Genomic DNA, 15,256 nt, shown 5'->3' with positions numbered 1-15,256 from the left:
CTTTTTCTTTTCTTTTTGGAAACTTATATTTTGTGAAAATTTAAAATATTTATATTACACATAATGGGAAATCATCGTATAGAAAGGATCACAGCAACCTGATGGTTTCAGAAGAAGGAAAAATAACACAGATCCTAACATGAAAATCCCAAAGTTTGCAACCAACCCTCCCCAAAGCAAAGCAAACCATAAATGATGATATGACGAAAGCATACAGAAAACCACGTCCCATACTTCATTCCATGAACCTCCAACCAATCACTCAAAACCATCTCCTCAACTTACTCTCCGGCTTCCATTTCATCCTGCCATTTTTCTCGTCCTCCTCATCCGCCAAACGCAGTGATTCCTCCACAATTAGTAAATCCTGCTCAATCAATTCCGCCCAATTCTGCAAATCGCCAACTTCCTTCAACCCCTCTCTACCCTGATCAGCCAACTTCTCTAGCTCCCTAGACTGCTTCTCGAGGTCCTGAATTGTATTCCTCAGTTTCTCCTCCTGCATTTTGATGACGCCATCATTGTTGTGAAGTGCTTGGGCGCGCTGACGCAGGTCGGCATCCAAATTCGTTCCGACAGAGGTTAAGGAAGCGGTAAATGCGACTTTGGCCTCCGTGGTTTCTTGAGTGTGGGTGGTAGGGGCGGACGCAGTGGTGGCAATGGAAAGAGAAGTGTTGGTAGTAGATGACATGGCTCTTGGGCTTTGTTTTCTTACCCCAAAAAGGAGCATAAGAGTCTTGATCCCCAATTGAGTTGTGGGGCCGAGATTTGAAATTTCGGTAGTCGGGAAATGTATGTCCACTTGAACGATTTCAGCATCAGAAATGAGGTGATGCAGGCCCGGTTTCTGATCAACTAACTATATCTCTTGAAACATGGTAGGCTTGTCCAGAAAGTCCGAATTATTTGACTTTGCAGACTGCGGCTCTGACAAGATTCAAATAAATGTATTGGTTCCACTGGCGTCATATGCCTTCGGGGTGTGCCTCTCATTCAAGACCAACCAGACAATATGACGAATGCACAACCAACTACCCCGCCAGATAAGTCACGCGCTAGATGTAACTATTTAATGTGCCCGAAAGGCCGGCGTGGTGTGAAACATTGGGCTCTCGCGATTCCTCCTGAAGAATGTGGCATTTCCTTAAGCAACAAGTTAAAAACCACATCTCAAACCTCTCGAAATAGAAGACATCATAATGCGACTGGAGAAACTCGATTTTTATCAACTGGCCCATTTAATATCGTGGGTTTCTTGCAGTCCGGGGCTCGTCATCCATCATGGAACTCCTGTTTTGATCCGGCTTGCCATAGGTCAACAAGGCGGGAGCTACGTTACTGCAGCTGTGAGTTGTCAGTCGGAATGACAAAACTGGCCAGCAAAACTGCACTTTTGCCCCGCATATATGAATGGGAACTCCGAGCGTAACTAGTTGGCTTTCGCGCGTACTCATATTTGCATTGCTATTGCTCTCAGTGGATATTCTCCGACGGCTGAAGAACGACCGCGATATAGTTACATATAACTACTCCATATGTTCTCGCAAGGTTCAAAAGTAGTTTATTGATTGACGAATCGACTCTGTGTCCACGTGACCGATATCCCCTTATCGCTGGGCAGTTGGGTAATTCTCTACGACGAAGACAAGCAGCGACCATTTCCCCCTTTTCGATAGCATGGAAGGGAATCAAAGACTGGTTTTTGAGGCGTTACTGTGTTGCTGGTTGTGGCTCGTTGGAAATCAAAAACGGGCAACTTGAATTTGAACGCTGCAGAAGACGAGCTAATGCTTTTGCTCTCTTTGGATCTAAGCGTAAGTTAATATAATGATCTTACATATCTGTGTATATACAGCTATAGTTTCCCCTTGATCTCAACTGCAGGGCCTTCTATTGCCTCTACCTCAGCCAGCAAAATTCCCTCAGGCACATCTTCTCCCTCCTCATTTTCCAGCTCCAGGGCCCAAGTAACTCTCCCTGCCCTCGGACTTCGAATCTCAAGTTCCATTTTCATTTGCTTGATGAATGCGATCACAGTGTTCTCCTGGATCTCGTCCCCTTCTTCCACAAGCATCTCAATCAATTTACCACTCATAGGGATTGTTATGTGGGAGGCATTGTTCGGATCTCCCCGTCTGTGAGTGGACGACATTGAACTTGACGAGGCCAATGTGCTTGACAACGTCACTCGATATGGAGTAGTTGTTGCGGGCTGCGTCGCTGTTGCCGGAGTCGTATACTCGATTTCCGCACTCAGGGATGTCGGAAATTCGTTGCGAAGCAGTTTACTCAGCACAAGATGGTGAGGCGGTCCCGCATTGGCTCCCCCGCTCAAGTTCAATGGTTCCAGGTTTACAGACCAAGCATCTCCCTTTCGGAGGGCATTAGACCCAAGTGATAGTGGTTGAGAGGCGGGAGAGGCACGCAACGCTGAGCGACTCGACTGAGATGCCGCAAGTTGTTTTCCGTTCTGGATGATAGTCTCCAGGTTTGCTTCAAACCATTGGGTATCAATTTGCCACTGCTGGAATTCGGAGTTCGCGATAATGCCCTTCAAGACATCGATGTTAGTCCTAACCCCTGATACCCTTGTGTCATCAAGTACTCTGCGCGCCTTTTGAATTACACCAGCCCAACTGGTGGAAGTGACTATTATCTTCGCCATCATGTTGTCAAAATCTGAGCCAATTACGACAGAGGACAAGCCAGAGATATTAGTGTCCACTCTGACGCCATTGCCTCCTGGCACATGAAATTCGGTAATTTTTCCAATGCTCAGGGCAAAGTTTGCACTCGGATCCTCAGCACATAATCTCAGCTGGATTGAATATGCATTTGGAGGTTGCTCTGGGTTTTGAATATCGCCCAGTCCAATTTGTTGTAAAGGAACTCCTTGAGCTAGCAAAAGCTGTGTTTGCACAAGATCCACTGACGATATGCATTCTGTGATTGTATGTTCGACTTGGAGGCGGGGATTTACCTCCAAAAAGAAGAACTCCGATAACGTCTCGCTCACCAAGAACTCGAAAGTTCCCAATGACAAATACTTAATCTGTTTTCTCATTAGCCCTTTTCATCAGCAACCGCCCAGATTTGATAACCGCTTTACCATTTTCGCTATTTTCAGTGCCGACTCAATGACCTTGCTAACTAGCTTTCTGTCTTTCATCATCGCTGGCGAATACTCCACTATCTTCTGAAACCTCCTTTGCACACTACAATCTCTCTCCCAGAGATGCCTAACCTCGCCTGTTCCATCCCCAATAACCTGAACTTCAACATGATGGAAACTTCCCACCGCAGCCTTTTCCACGAACACCTTCGTAGACGGGGACTCTCCGGCAGCCCGATCAACTGCAGACTGCAGCTCGTCAGCGCCCTTCACAAATCGAATTCCACGTCCACCTCCACCGTCTACAGCCTTTACCATGACAGGATACCCAACCTCAGCAGCAAATCGGCCTATCAAGTCAATATCGTTTGTTGGAGTTTTCATTGCCTTCAGAATTGGCACACCACAAGCCTCAGCCAGCTCCTTGGCTTGAAGCTTGTCTCCAGTCTGCGCTAAGACCTCCCAACCGGGACCAATGACTTTGGCCCTAGCCTCTTCCCACATGCGCTGCGCAAATTCTGCGCTTTCGCTCAGGAAACCATACCCAGGATGCACCGTGTCGATGGTATGTTCTCGTGCTAGCTGTACCAATAAGGGGATATCCATATAGGATGACGGAGACGGTAAGGTCAAGGCATGGTGAGGCGATCCCAAGTCACAATGTGACCGGTCGCCTTCTGTATACAGTGCAAAAGTTTCGATGTTGGGCAATTCACGGGCTGCCTGCAAAATTCGAACTGCAATTTCTCCTCTGGATGGTCGGGAGACGAGTCCAAGTTAGTTTTCTATTTCGCTTTGCTGTCCATGGTGTAACCCATTCATTTCCCGGTTCTCTCGTACCTATTTGCAACCAACAGCCGCGTTATAGGTCGTGCTGGTGGAGGCATAGTTGCCTTTGTTTGAAGAAGTCTCGTGCAGTGAATTTCAGATCGTTGTAAACGTAGGAGATCATTAATGTTCATCAACAGGAATGTATATAGTATTTTGTTAAGGCCTTTTTCAATCTGTAGAATAGCTTCTCGTTTTCTCTTCGGGGTATAAAATGAATGATTCAATTTTGCACCTTCATCACAACAAACAAAAATATAAAAACTCAATTCCACGCAAGAAAGACAGTGAATAAAATCCCCTGTATCGAAACTGCTTGTTTTTACACCACATCGACCCCCCTGCATTCGTTTGGAGGGGAATGATTTTGCGGGGATGCATTGCCGAAAAGTCCAGGAACTTAGGCCGAGGTTCAGCGCGAAACAAAAGCGTTGCCTCTGACAGGTTATCGCATAATAATAACTGACAGTGTACTTATATCTTCTTTTACTTCTCGCTTTGCAAAGCCCCAAGGGATTGTTCTTGCTATTGGATCATTTCGGGTTATTCTCTGCATACAGCGATTTTGGGTGAAAGAAGCAGAGGTGGCCCTGTTCCATTTTCGTTGCAAGCTTGCTTCGGCAATCCAAACACAAACTTTCGGCTAGTTATCGCACGCCACCATAGTATCAAGTCATCTCACTGGATACTTCACAGTTGACATTCTCGGATGTTAGTTACAGGCTGAACACTTGACGTATAAGCTGCAGCACCCTTTTAGAAGGAGAAACTATTTGAGTCCCTAGAAAATAGTTCATTCAAAAGGGAGAAACAATCATGGCAAAAGTCGATCCCTCAAAGGGTAGTCTCAAGGAAGCAGATCCCGCAAACTCTGCGAACCAGGCTACAAATCGACTTACCCAGCTCTCATCGCACCTATCGCCAAACCCGCCAAACCCGCCTAACTATCGCAATACAAAAAACAAAAAAACCAAGAAGAAACAGACAACCCTCCCAGCGGACTACTCGGACGTTTTCGGTCAACTTGACACCCTCCGTACCTTAGCAGCAACCCCCGACGTCAAAAACAGAGGCTATATCCGACAAAAGCAGGCAGGAAAACTATGGGTTCGTGAGCGTATCGATCTACTCCTGGACCCGGGAACTTTTCGCGAAATAGGATCCGTCAGCGGCACAGTGACATGGAAGCAGACCAGTCCCCTGACGGAGACACCTGTGGCATTTACACCCAGCAACAATTTGCAGGGTATGGGGAAGTTATGGGGTCGACCAATAGTCTTCACGGCGGATGACTTCAGTATCCGCGGTGGACATGCAGATGGCGCGACGGCGGAGAAGACAATGTATGTAGAGAAGATGGCAGTTGCCATGAAATTGCCAATTGTGAAGCTGGTGGATGGGAGTTCGGGGGGTGGGAGTGTAACGACTATTCGGAAGGAGGGGTGGTCGTATGTGCCGCATGTTCGTTCGTTTGGTCCGATGGTTGAGCAGCTTAATGCTGGGGTGCCAAATCTGGGGGCGGTCCTTGGGCCAGCGGTGAGTTTCCAGTTCCTTTTGCTCTGTTATGGTTCGTTTTATGTCAATACATGCGTTTGCTTATCCGAGTTGTTTCTGTCGTTAGATTGGGCTAGGAGCAGCGAGAGTAGTTTCCTGCCATTTCTCAGTCATGGCTGCAGATGTAGGGGCTCTCTTCAATGCCGGTCCAAAGGTCGTTGAAGGGGCCACCTTTGAGGAAGATCTTGATTTCCAAGATTTAGGCGGTCCATTGATGCATTGTACAAACGGTACAATAGATAATCTTGCCGCAAACGAAAAAGAATGCTTTGAGCAGCTTAGAACTGTTCTGGGATACTTGCCTAACTCAGGCAATGAGTCACCACCTGTGGTTCCGTGTAATGACCCAGAAGACAGACAAGACATTGGCCTTCGAACAATCATCCCACGACGGCAGACAAGAATGTATAATCCCCGAACAATCATCACTTCTGTGATAGATCAAGGATCCTGGTTTGAAATCGGAGCACTATGGGGAACGACATCCATCACTGGTCTTGCTAGACTGGGAGGTCGACCCGTTGGAATCATCTCTTCGAACTGTGAAGTCAACAGTGGTGCATTAGATGCAGCAGGAAGTCAGAAACTAACCCGATTATTGAAACTTTGTGACGTGATGAACCTTCCAATCCTTCAATTTGTTGATGTCCGTAAGTATTGGCCAAACCGTCCCCAAACGTTTTTCTCCCAGAAAACTGAAAATGGTTTGTTTACTGATAATATTTTCTAGCTGGATATGCCATTGGCACCGTAGCAGAAAGGACAGCAACTATGCGATGGGGGGTAGAGCTTGGTAAGACTTATTTTTCCACAACAACCCCCATTTTTAGTGTTATTACAAGGAGAGTGTTTGGTGTGGCTGGCGGTATTATGGTTGGATGTCGAGAACCCGCAATGCAAATCGCGTGGCCATCCGGACAGTGGGGTTCACTGCCCTTGGATGGAGGAATTGAAGTTGGTCATCGCCACGAGTTGAGAGAGGCAGAAAAAGTGGGCAAAAAAGCAGAACGATACAAGGAGCTCGAGGAGGAATATCTGCGCCTCATGAACCCCGTTAGGACCGCGAATGCATTTGGCGTGGAAGAAATTGTTGATCCGAAGGACACACGATTGATATGCTGTGCATGGGCGAAGCGTGTATATGACATCCTTATCCCTGAGCGCCTGTCGGATCGAGCAAATGGGAGGATTCACCCAAATTTCTTTTAAAATTTTCTTAGAAGGGGAACATTTCGGTTTTCCCAAAATTTTAGAATAGAATAAATAGATCAGTTACTTTATTCGACCTTTCCCACACCCTGTAGAGTTAGATAAACATCGGTTCCCCACCCCCACATGCTCTGCACTGCAATGCTACCGCCGAAGTATTCTGCATAGGCTCTGCTCAAGGGTAGTCCATAACCTAGGCCGGCTATGCTACTGGTGTTGGTCCCGCTACTAGAGAGAGCATTTAGAGCGTCGATATTCCCATTGTCACCGCCAAGAAGATCGTCCTCCTTATATGTAGTAAAATTGTACGACCATATATGGGGAAGGAGGTCAGGGCGTACTCCACCTCCTCGATCGCGGATGCGGATGGTGATGCTTTGGGTCGAGGAACAGAGATGCCCCAGCAGCTCAGTTCTGTTGGGCAAACCCCCTATGTCTTTACCAATACGGAAATCCACTTCAGCATCAGACAATTCTTTGTTTTCTTCGGTGTCTTCCTGTACATGGCTTTTTGGTATATCCGGGGCGGCAGCAATGGTGATCTCCACAGGCTCCCGCTCGTTGCCAGATTCTACAACGGCCCGAAAAGCATTCTTTAACAACTCCGTAATGATATATTCCATGTGAACGGGTATGTACGCAAAAGTAGCTTCCGGTTCTCCATCGATCACTAGGCAGGGCCGAACGCCGTATTTTAGCTCACATATTTCAGCTACAAATTCTTCGCATGTTCGAATCAGTTGAGCAGGACGAAGAGCCGTATCAATTACTCCAATGTAGTTTGGCGGCGTAGTCCAACCCTGTTTAGCACCATCAACGGGGGGTTGCGAAGCCATATGCAACGCAAGATGCTGTTGAGCGATCAGCCGAGTTCCAATTCGGGCACGCAAGTGTTCTTCGAGGAATTTGGTCACTTCCGCGGTGTTGATATATTTCTTACATTCCAGAAAGCCCCGCGCCAATACTGGAATGGTATTTATATGAGTTTGGACAAGGTCAGCCATTACTTCCGTAAATTGTATTTCCTCTTCCATCGTTGTAATTTGACGTTGTTGGTAAGGTAGCAGGGTTGAAAGTGAGTGCATGTAATTGTTATAAATTTTAGAGATGTGCGGGTTTGACACTACAATAAATGGTAGATTCCTTAAAGCTTGTATCCGGTAGGCTAGTCGGGTGGGAAGTAAAGAGAGTGTGAAATTCGCAGATGCGAGGAGGGCCTCCTCCGAAAGCGGGGGACGGCCATGTCTGTGAAGGAATTGTCAATTACCCAAGCCCTAATCGCTATTTGCAAATAGACCGGGGGAGTAGAGATCATCCTTGCTTACTTGAGAAGGTCTGTGAGAGTCAAGGGACGCCGTGGACTCGACGCGAGCCTCGTTATCTCGTCTTTGGCAACATCAGAGACCAAAGGCGGGTATGCCCAGCTCCGGGAGGGGAGGGAAGATAGTGATCGAGACGGGTGACGAGCGAAAGGCCGACGATTCAAACATAAGATACGACCATATCGGATAGGCGCCATAACTATTCTCCATATTCAGAATCGAATTGGTCTCATCCTCTTATTGGACCACAAAGCCTTGAAAGAGGTTGAGTTTGTGTTTGGGGCGTAGGCGAAGTGTGCCGTTACCCCGAACAATCGCCCTGCACGTGATCCTTACCGTTATATAGAACTAGCAGCTGTTAAACCCAATAGTTAAGAACTTGATCAGCGTGATCTTTATAAGCAGAAAGCAAACTCATACATTAGCAGCTTATTGGACTTTGAATATAGAATCCTTAAAATTTTACAGCAATTATTTATAAGAAATTATATTTTTCTCTATAATCTTATTTAAATATGTTTAAAGATTACTTCACGTAGCCCGCTGCCTGATGATACCCATCACTAAATGCATCACATCATGAAATGCACCGCTTTCCATCCTAGCTAATCCCCACTTGTTAAATTATCCAATATGCTCACAAAAACAATAGGTCAAGCTTCTAGTCAGAAAGAAAAGCTTCTCTTAGATGTTACTGACAAAGCCAAAGGCCTCTTCCGCTAACTGTCTGAAAACAATCCCTCTGGATTAGTTAGTCGCCAAGAACATAACGTTATGTTCAGCGATGGTTGATAGTTAAGCCCTCGTATTCCTGCAACTTCACCAGCATATATAACTATACCTGTGTCAACGCCAAACTTGAAATGTAGAAGTTCTTTCTACTGATCTATTGAAATCAAATGGTAACATCAAAATTCGAACATTTCATACAACTCACTTTAGCTTTTCCTCAGCAATTCGACGGGAGTGGAGAGCTTAAAAGCTCCGGAGGCAATACAATGCCTTCCAAAAGGCAACGCCGCATGGTCCATGATCCAACAATCCCTGATATTTCAGATGATGCTGCAGAGCGAAGACGTGTTTTGAATGTTCTTGCCCAGCGACGTTACAGTGAGAAAAAATTTGGTTTACAAATCTAAATGGTATTGAAGTCATGGTCTAATCCAGTGCCTAGGAAAACGAAGAAGGGAGCATCTCGCTTCTTTGGAGGCTCAGATACAAATGAGCCATCGAAAAACTCGTGAATCGGGTGTTGTTGTTGTTGATCCTTCTCCAACTGACAGCGCTGCCGAGAAGCAGTCAGGTCTCGATATCCTGCTGCCACTAGGAGCTCCAGAGTGTGAGACAGGGAACATCTCTCCCGCGTCTTCGGGCACAGTACCACGAATTCAAGAAGCACTCTTAGAGAAATCAAACGATGGATCTCCGAGTGCTTTGACAGACGTTTTCACCCAATCCGATATTCTAGATGTTATACTTGAATCCATGATGCAGAACTCACCATCCTCATCCTCACCCTCTTCTATAACGCCTCTATCACCTCTGTCATCATTCGATTCTCTCTTCTCTTCAGAGCTAGCCCTTCCCGAACTATCAGCTCTCTCGTATCAATTGCTCCAGAATCCTATCAACGAGCAAGATTTCACCCCAAACGACCTCTCAGCAACACTCCAATCCTACCAGGCCACGACATTCACCTTCCCGGATGACCACATCATCGAAATCCCACCCCTGTCCCTGCTCCGTGCTGTCCTCACTATTGCCGATCGACTGCAACTCAAAGAGCTTATCTGGACCATGAATAGCATCAGCCCATTCTACACAGGCCCTGCAGGTTTTGAATGCACAAATTCCGACCCTCCGCAGTCCTCTTCTACAGCCTCCTCCCTTTCTTCCTCACGGCTACCGATCTGTATAGAAAGTTTACCAGCCCATCTCCAACCCACCCCAACGCAGCGCTTAATTCCCCATCATCCAATTCTGGATCTCTTCCCCTGGCCCACCACACGCGACAAGCTCATCCAGGTCTTTAGTATGCCGGAGTATCTCCGGCCAGCTTCCGCTTCTCACCCCATGGCACTTATGAATCTGGTATATGATATCGAGGACCTCACTGAGGGGATGCGGGTGAGTGGTACGGATCCGTTTCAGATCGACATGTGGGAGATAGGACAGATAGTGTTTGAGAGGTGGTGGTGGGCGTTCGAGACGAAAGTGATTGACATAAGTAACAGTTTGAGGCAGAATAGAGGCCAACAGGGTTTGGCGATTTCATTGAGTTGATCTGTGCTGAAGATCGTGCATTTGGCCATTTACTGTATACTACACATGCATATGTAGGCCGGCTGTAAAATATACATGCTGGCAACGATACATCCCCGTGTAATGTTGTATTATTTCATTTAACGAGTTTAACCAGGGCACGGGCGAATATGGCGCTGCGCAACCTTCACAATACTTTCTCACTAGGCACTCTCTTCGTTCATTGTTCCAATAGATTGACAAAATATTGAGCATAAATGTTGAGATGCGAATATCCACACTCTTCCAACTAGACTAGTTATATTGAAGTTTATGTATCCATGTCTTAAGTCTTAAGGAACTTCTTATACGTCCACGAGCTGCTTTAAGCAGATAGATCCAAGTAGACTTTTTGTTAAGGATTTTAGATTCAATCAAGACAATCTCCCGCATGTTGAAGGCGGTTCGAATTAATCAATCGATAACCACCGAAATATGGACTGCAACCCAAAATATAAAATTCCACACAACTGAAAGAGCAGATTTTTTTTATACTTTAAACAATCAAAGAGGCTCCAGTGGTCCAATGGTTAGGATTCTTGCCTTCCAAGCAAGAGGTCCGTGTTCGATTCACGGCTGGTGCAAAGATTGAACTATTATTTTTGGCTTGCCATTTTGCTGCTTTCTATGCTTCGTCAATTAAGCGCGTTTCCTGGCGCTTAATTTATTGTGACCACAATCAACAATCAACAATCAAAAGTTGACTGGACACTTTTTCAGCTTTCATTCTTTTTTCCATTTCACTGACAAAACTTGCAGGATGTCAAGATGCAAAGAATCTCTAAATATAATCAGTATATCTGGGTATTAAATGACCAGGACTAAAACTTGATTGCTCCACTGTTTGATTTTATTGACAACGTTTTTCTTCTACACAACCTGACTGGCTGAAAGCCTAAGATCGTTTGGGTCTCAGCAGGGAAATCTTCACAGGGAAATAACTTTTCTGTTCATGCGATTATCAAAATCTCGCGTTGGTATTAGAGTTGCCCGTCTCCGCCGTGTTCGGTTCCGTTTTCAATGAACTAACTGGTCGGCGGGGCATCGAACCCATTCATGCGAATCCACCAGGGAAACTAAACAGAATTTCCAGGAAAGTTGAAACGCACCTATGATGTTGATAAATGCATCTCTCCCTCCTTTTGAACTCAGTATCACCAGGACGTTCACGGGTGCTGTGTCCATTGCATCCGTGGATGGTTGACGAGATGTTACGAAAACCGTTTTGCGCCTTGGTAGACTCATTTCCCCACCACTACTCCTCATGGTTACAGTATTGATAACCCCTTCATCTCTGCTGCAGCAGCGAGAGATTGAGAAGGTGGAGGCGAACGGCCGGGCTTGTTTCCCTATCCTTATCCCCAGTTTGAGAGGTTGTTCCAGGATATTTAAGGCCCTTGCCTGTGGTCTTGGGTGGATATCTTTAAAGCTCCCATCGCCGGTACCAAAATATGGATATTTATTTGCACATCATTTGAACCAATTGCCTACTTCTATATATAATTCAAACGCCTTAAGGTATTCACAATGGGCTTTCTCGCACTTGCTCTTCTTCCCTTCTCCGCCAGCATCGTGGCCGCAAAGAAGTTCTAAGTTTACTAGCAGATGGGAACATGCATTTCGACCGAAGCATACGCAGCAGCTGAGATCGACCCCTAACTTCTGCCCCAATGACCCCAATAACATCATATGCTTTACGGAGACACCGTACCCAGAGATTCCGGAGAGCAATTGCTAGCCACCTGCCATCGTGGCTGGAAAGACTATTCTTCCCGCACATGAAGGTGTCGTCCATGTCGTTTAGTGCTATGCAAATAAGCCGGGCGAACATGGCAAGAGGTTGGCGCAAGATTTCACGGTCGGGGTATGTGATTTTGCCTTGTTCCCTTTGCTGTTCTTGAAATTGGCAACTTTTTCCTCTTTCATCTTGTCTTCGTCCTTCTATGATTTTTTTTAAGTTCTTACTTGCTGACGGGGACAAAAATAAAACAGTCGTGCACCCCTGAGGGCCGAGTGGTTGCTGAGAATGTCATGAACAACCACAGGAGCCTCAACGTTATGTATGTCATCCGGGACCAGAGGATCTGAAACTTAAAGCATCAGTGAGACTCCGACTGGTTGAAAAACTGGAAATAAATGAAGGACAGAGGCTCTATTTCAGCTTATCATTGGTATGTATTTCTGTTTCCTTTCTCCCTTTCCCCCCCTTTGTTATCGTCTCCTCTGTTCGTGAGTTGTGAACCCAAGGCCAAGTAAATGAAATAAATGTCAAAAGGGACCGCCCCCATGTTAGCCCTTAGGTTGTCATGGACGTCAGCAATATTTATGTGACTGCAGATAGATCGCTCAATCATCCCTTAACCAAAAAGTATTGAATGGACCTCTAGTTTATTTCCAATTTTCAATAAATGAACAGGTATTTTATTTTTCTCTCTCCAAGAAACATCAGCGGTGTCCCACCCATCAAGGGCGAAACGTCCATTAATCAACCAAAAAGGAAAAAAAGTGAGGAAGATAAATCCTATCCACAATAATTTGCCTGAAGTCTGGAACCAAAAAGATTAAATAATTGCCCGCTACCAAATTTGGCTAGGGAGAAATAAGAGCCTGATCCATGCGCATTCCGTAAAACGCCATGCCAAAAGGGTAGACAGGGAGATATGTCCTAAAGAAAACAAAAAATGACTTGATCGAAGAAAGATATCGTAAACAAAAAAACATGATCATTGTTTCACACACACACACACACCATGTTTGCTAACGTTCAAATCATCTACTCCAAGCATCGCGTTCCTCATTGAATGACCCGTATGCCATCTTTCTTCCTGTGCTGTCAGCATCTGCCTTGTTATCCCCGTCGGCCGAGCTGCCTTGTTCCATAGGATGTTCGATGACGCTCCTGCCTTCGTTGCTTTCTAGTCGGTTACTTGTATTTACCGAGTGGCCACTTCAAGAAGAACACTATTAGCAGCTTTCATGGAATACTGGTTGAATAGATATATATGTAAGTTTTCTTTGCTAGGGTAGAAACTCACACTAAACACGATTCATCAGCTATGTTTCCCTGCCCTTGTTCACATTGTTCACATGCATCCTCCCGCTCCTGTTCAGCTACTCCAACATCATCCACGACATCAAGCAGTTGGTTTTGTCTCAAACGGGATTGGGTGGAGAAACTAGAGCTGCGATGTTGCTTGATTCCATTAGCATCTGGTCGTTTCGATCTGCGATTCGATCTTCGGCTTGATGAACTCTCTGTTGCTTCGTTATTGGCATGAATATATCTGTTTCTTCGATGAGGGGTTGATACAGAGAGCCTCGGCCGCCTCTGTAGTCGAAGTTCGGGTGGCACTTCATTTGCTGTTATCACAGGATACTAATGTAGAGGTTAGTTAATTTGGAAGACAATGCTTGCATATGTGCCTTCTTACGTTATAATCCCCAAACTCCAAAGCCCTCGCATTTTCGAAGAGCCTTTCGTCTTCTTCATCGAGTGTAATTGTCTCAGAATCATCGCTAGCACAACTTCCATCACTTGCACTACCTCTTGCAAATCTCCTCTGAGAACCCCTCCGGCTAACCGAACCTAAGAGCGGCGTCCGGCTGGTTGCTCCTCCGGGTTTGGGGATCCAATATTTAGCCTTCCCGCCCCTTTCATATCTCATACCAGCCATCACTCTGGCTAAGCGAGAGTCGGATTCCTCATGCGCCATTACATTGTCACCGGAGTCAAATTGCCTATATTGATATTTTTCTCCGCGGAAGGTCTCTTTGGTATCTTCGATAAGATCTCGGATTCCAAAAGCATCCCGAATGGCGTATTTGACAGGCATCCGTGCGGCGGACACAGATGGATCGGCATAATCATGCCAGGAGAAGGCATACCAGTGGGTGAGAGCAAAGATGGGCATCTCGAAACAGATCAAGCTGTCCTGGATTGCTGCAGCAAGGTTGTTGGAGGTGTATCCTGCAACCCCGTTTGGTAAGGCTCCAAGCCATTGTAGGATCGAGAGGAAGAATCCTTGCCAATAGGAGGCAAAGATAATGAGTTTGACGCAAAGAAATTTAGGAACCGGACGAAATGGTTTTAGGTCATCGTGCATACACACCCAAAACATTGCCAATGAGTAAAGACTGATTGTAACGCTAAGATTGAATATAATTCCTATCCACAGATAACCTGAAGAAATTCCAAGATAGCCTTCTTGGTATGTTCCAGTAGCCTTCATTATGATAGATGCTAAAGCAAGAATAGGTTTTAGCCACGCGTATTGGAGAATACCACGTTTCATCGTAAGGAAGGTATGGGGATCCGAAATATCGACTTTCGCAAGACAGTGATTGAGAGGCCAAGCATGCTGCACTGGTGCACGCCCGTGTGTCATCACTATGAGAGCACGTTCTCCACCAAGACAATTGATAAGGAGTTGAAAAAATGTATATATCGTAAATGCCTTATGTCAATGTTAATAATGTCTTCGGAAGTCTTCTGGGAGCTTCGCAAGAGTCGTACCTCATATATATCGCGGATCGGAACTACGAAAGCAGGTGCGGTCAACGAAATTATGCTCACCCAAGACGATACCGAATATATGGGAACCCTACAGGTAGTCAGTACGGAAATTTAAATCTTTGAGAAATGGGAACAGACATTAAAAGTATCCTCACGGCATATCGCTGAAGCAGTGGCTTCCAATAATTTTTCCTACACGGCACGTGTTATAATATGTCGACATAGAAATACGCAGGGTGTCAGGCGCGAAAGGGTAATGCTCACATTTGAAGCCATATCGACCTGAGGGTAATTTAAGTTAGCGATATGTATGTACTAGGAGAGAAAAGCAAGAAATGTGAAAGATGCTGGACATACACCAGAGATAGTAATGTAGCGACCAAAGCTGCCACGCCAGCGATGATGATCGTAACCCTG

At 45.8% G+C, this 15,256-nt stretch overlaps 7 protein-coding genes and 1 non-coding gene across 8 annotated transcripts; 3 read left to right on the top strand and 5 right to left on the bottom strand.

Annotated features, from left to right (window-relative positions):
• Positions 1-262: 262 nt before the first annotated feature.
• On the bottom strand, positions 263-691 carry PADG_06924 (uncharacterized protein; the record flags this gene model as incomplete). Its single annotated transcript, XM_010764184.1, has 1 exon — positions 263-691. The coding sequence occupies one exon, from the start codon at positions 689-691 to the stop codon at positions 263-265; it is 429 nt and encodes a 142-aa protein (XP_010762486.1).
• A 1,164-nt stretch (positions 692-1,855) lies between these two features.
• PADG_06923 (uncharacterized protein) lies at positions 1,856-3,999 on the bottom strand (the record flags this gene model as incomplete). Its single annotated transcript, XM_010764037.1, has 3 exons — positions 1,856-3,052; positions 3,110-3,863; positions 3,953-3,999. 3 exons carry the CDS (start codon positions 3,997-3,999, stop codon positions 1,856-1,858), a joined length of 1,998 nt encoding a protein of 665 aa, XP_010762339.1.
• Positions 4,000-4,756: 757 nt separating this feature from the next.
• PADG_06922 (uncharacterized protein) lies at positions 4,757-6,703 on the top strand (the record flags this gene model as incomplete). Its single annotated transcript, XM_010764183.1, has 3 exons — positions 4,757-5,476; positions 5,562-6,144; positions 6,225-6,703. 3 exons carry the CDS (start codon positions 4,757-4,759, stop codon positions 6,701-6,703), a joined length of 1,782 nt encoding a protein of 593 aa, XP_010762485.1.
• A 68-nt stretch (positions 6,704-6,771) lies between these two features.
• PADG_06921 (uncharacterized protein) lies at positions 6,772-8,222 on the bottom strand (the record flags this gene model as incomplete). The annotated part of the gene is made up of 2 exons (XM_010764182.1): positions 6,772-7,948; positions 8,029-8,222. 2 exons carry the CDS (start codon positions 8,220-8,222, stop codon positions 6,772-6,774), a joined length of 1,371 nt encoding a protein of 456 aa, XP_010762484.1.
• An 801-nt stretch (positions 8,223-9,023) lies between these two features.
• Positions 9,024-10,308, top strand: PADG_06920 (uncharacterized protein; the record flags this gene model as incomplete). Its single annotated transcript, XM_010764181.1, has 2 exons — positions 9,024-9,135; positions 9,200-10,308. 2 exons carry the CDS (start codon positions 9,024-9,026, stop codon positions 10,306-10,308), a joined length of 1,221 nt encoding a protein of 406 aa, XP_010762483.1.
• A 530-nt stretch (positions 10,309-10,838) lies between these two features.
• On the top strand, positions 10,839-10,910 carry PADG_12207. The gene has a single exon. It is a non-coding gene; the product is annotated as a tRNA-Gly (tRNA).
• A 704-nt stretch (positions 10,911-11,614) lies between these two features.
• PADG_12206 (uncharacterized protein) lies at positions 11,615-12,157 on the bottom strand (the record flags this gene model as incomplete). Its single annotated transcript, XM_010764289.1, has 2 exons — positions 11,615-11,727; positions 11,962-12,157. The coding sequence occupies 2 exons, from the start codon at positions 12,155-12,157 to the stop codon at positions 11,615-11,617; spliced, it is 309 nt and encodes a 102-aa protein (XP_010762591.1).
• Positions 12,158-13,095: 938 nt separating this feature from the next.
• PADG_06918 (uncharacterized protein) lies at positions 13,096-15,121 on the bottom strand (the record flags this gene model as incomplete). The annotated part of the gene is made up of 6 exons (XM_010764036.1): positions 13,096-13,273; positions 13,362-13,702; positions 13,758-14,780; positions 14,840-14,927; positions 14,978-15,031; positions 15,104-15,121. Coding segments are annotated over 6 exons (1,702 nt in total), but the record flags the coding sequence as incomplete, so codon positions are not given.
• Positions 15,122-15,256: the final 135 nt, after the last annotated feature.

This window comes from Paracoccidioides brasiliensis, assembly GCF_000150735.1.
Source record: "Paracoccidioides brasiliensis Pb18 unplaced genomic scaffold supercont2.10, whole genome shotgun sequence".
Classification (NCBI taxonomy): domain Eukaryota; kingdom Fungi; phylum Ascomycota; class Eurotiomycetes; order Onygenales; family Ajellomycetaceae; genus Paracoccidioides; species Paracoccidioides brasiliensis.
Note: the sequence above shows the minus strand (reverse complement) of the source record. Positions and strands in the feature narration are given on the sequence as shown.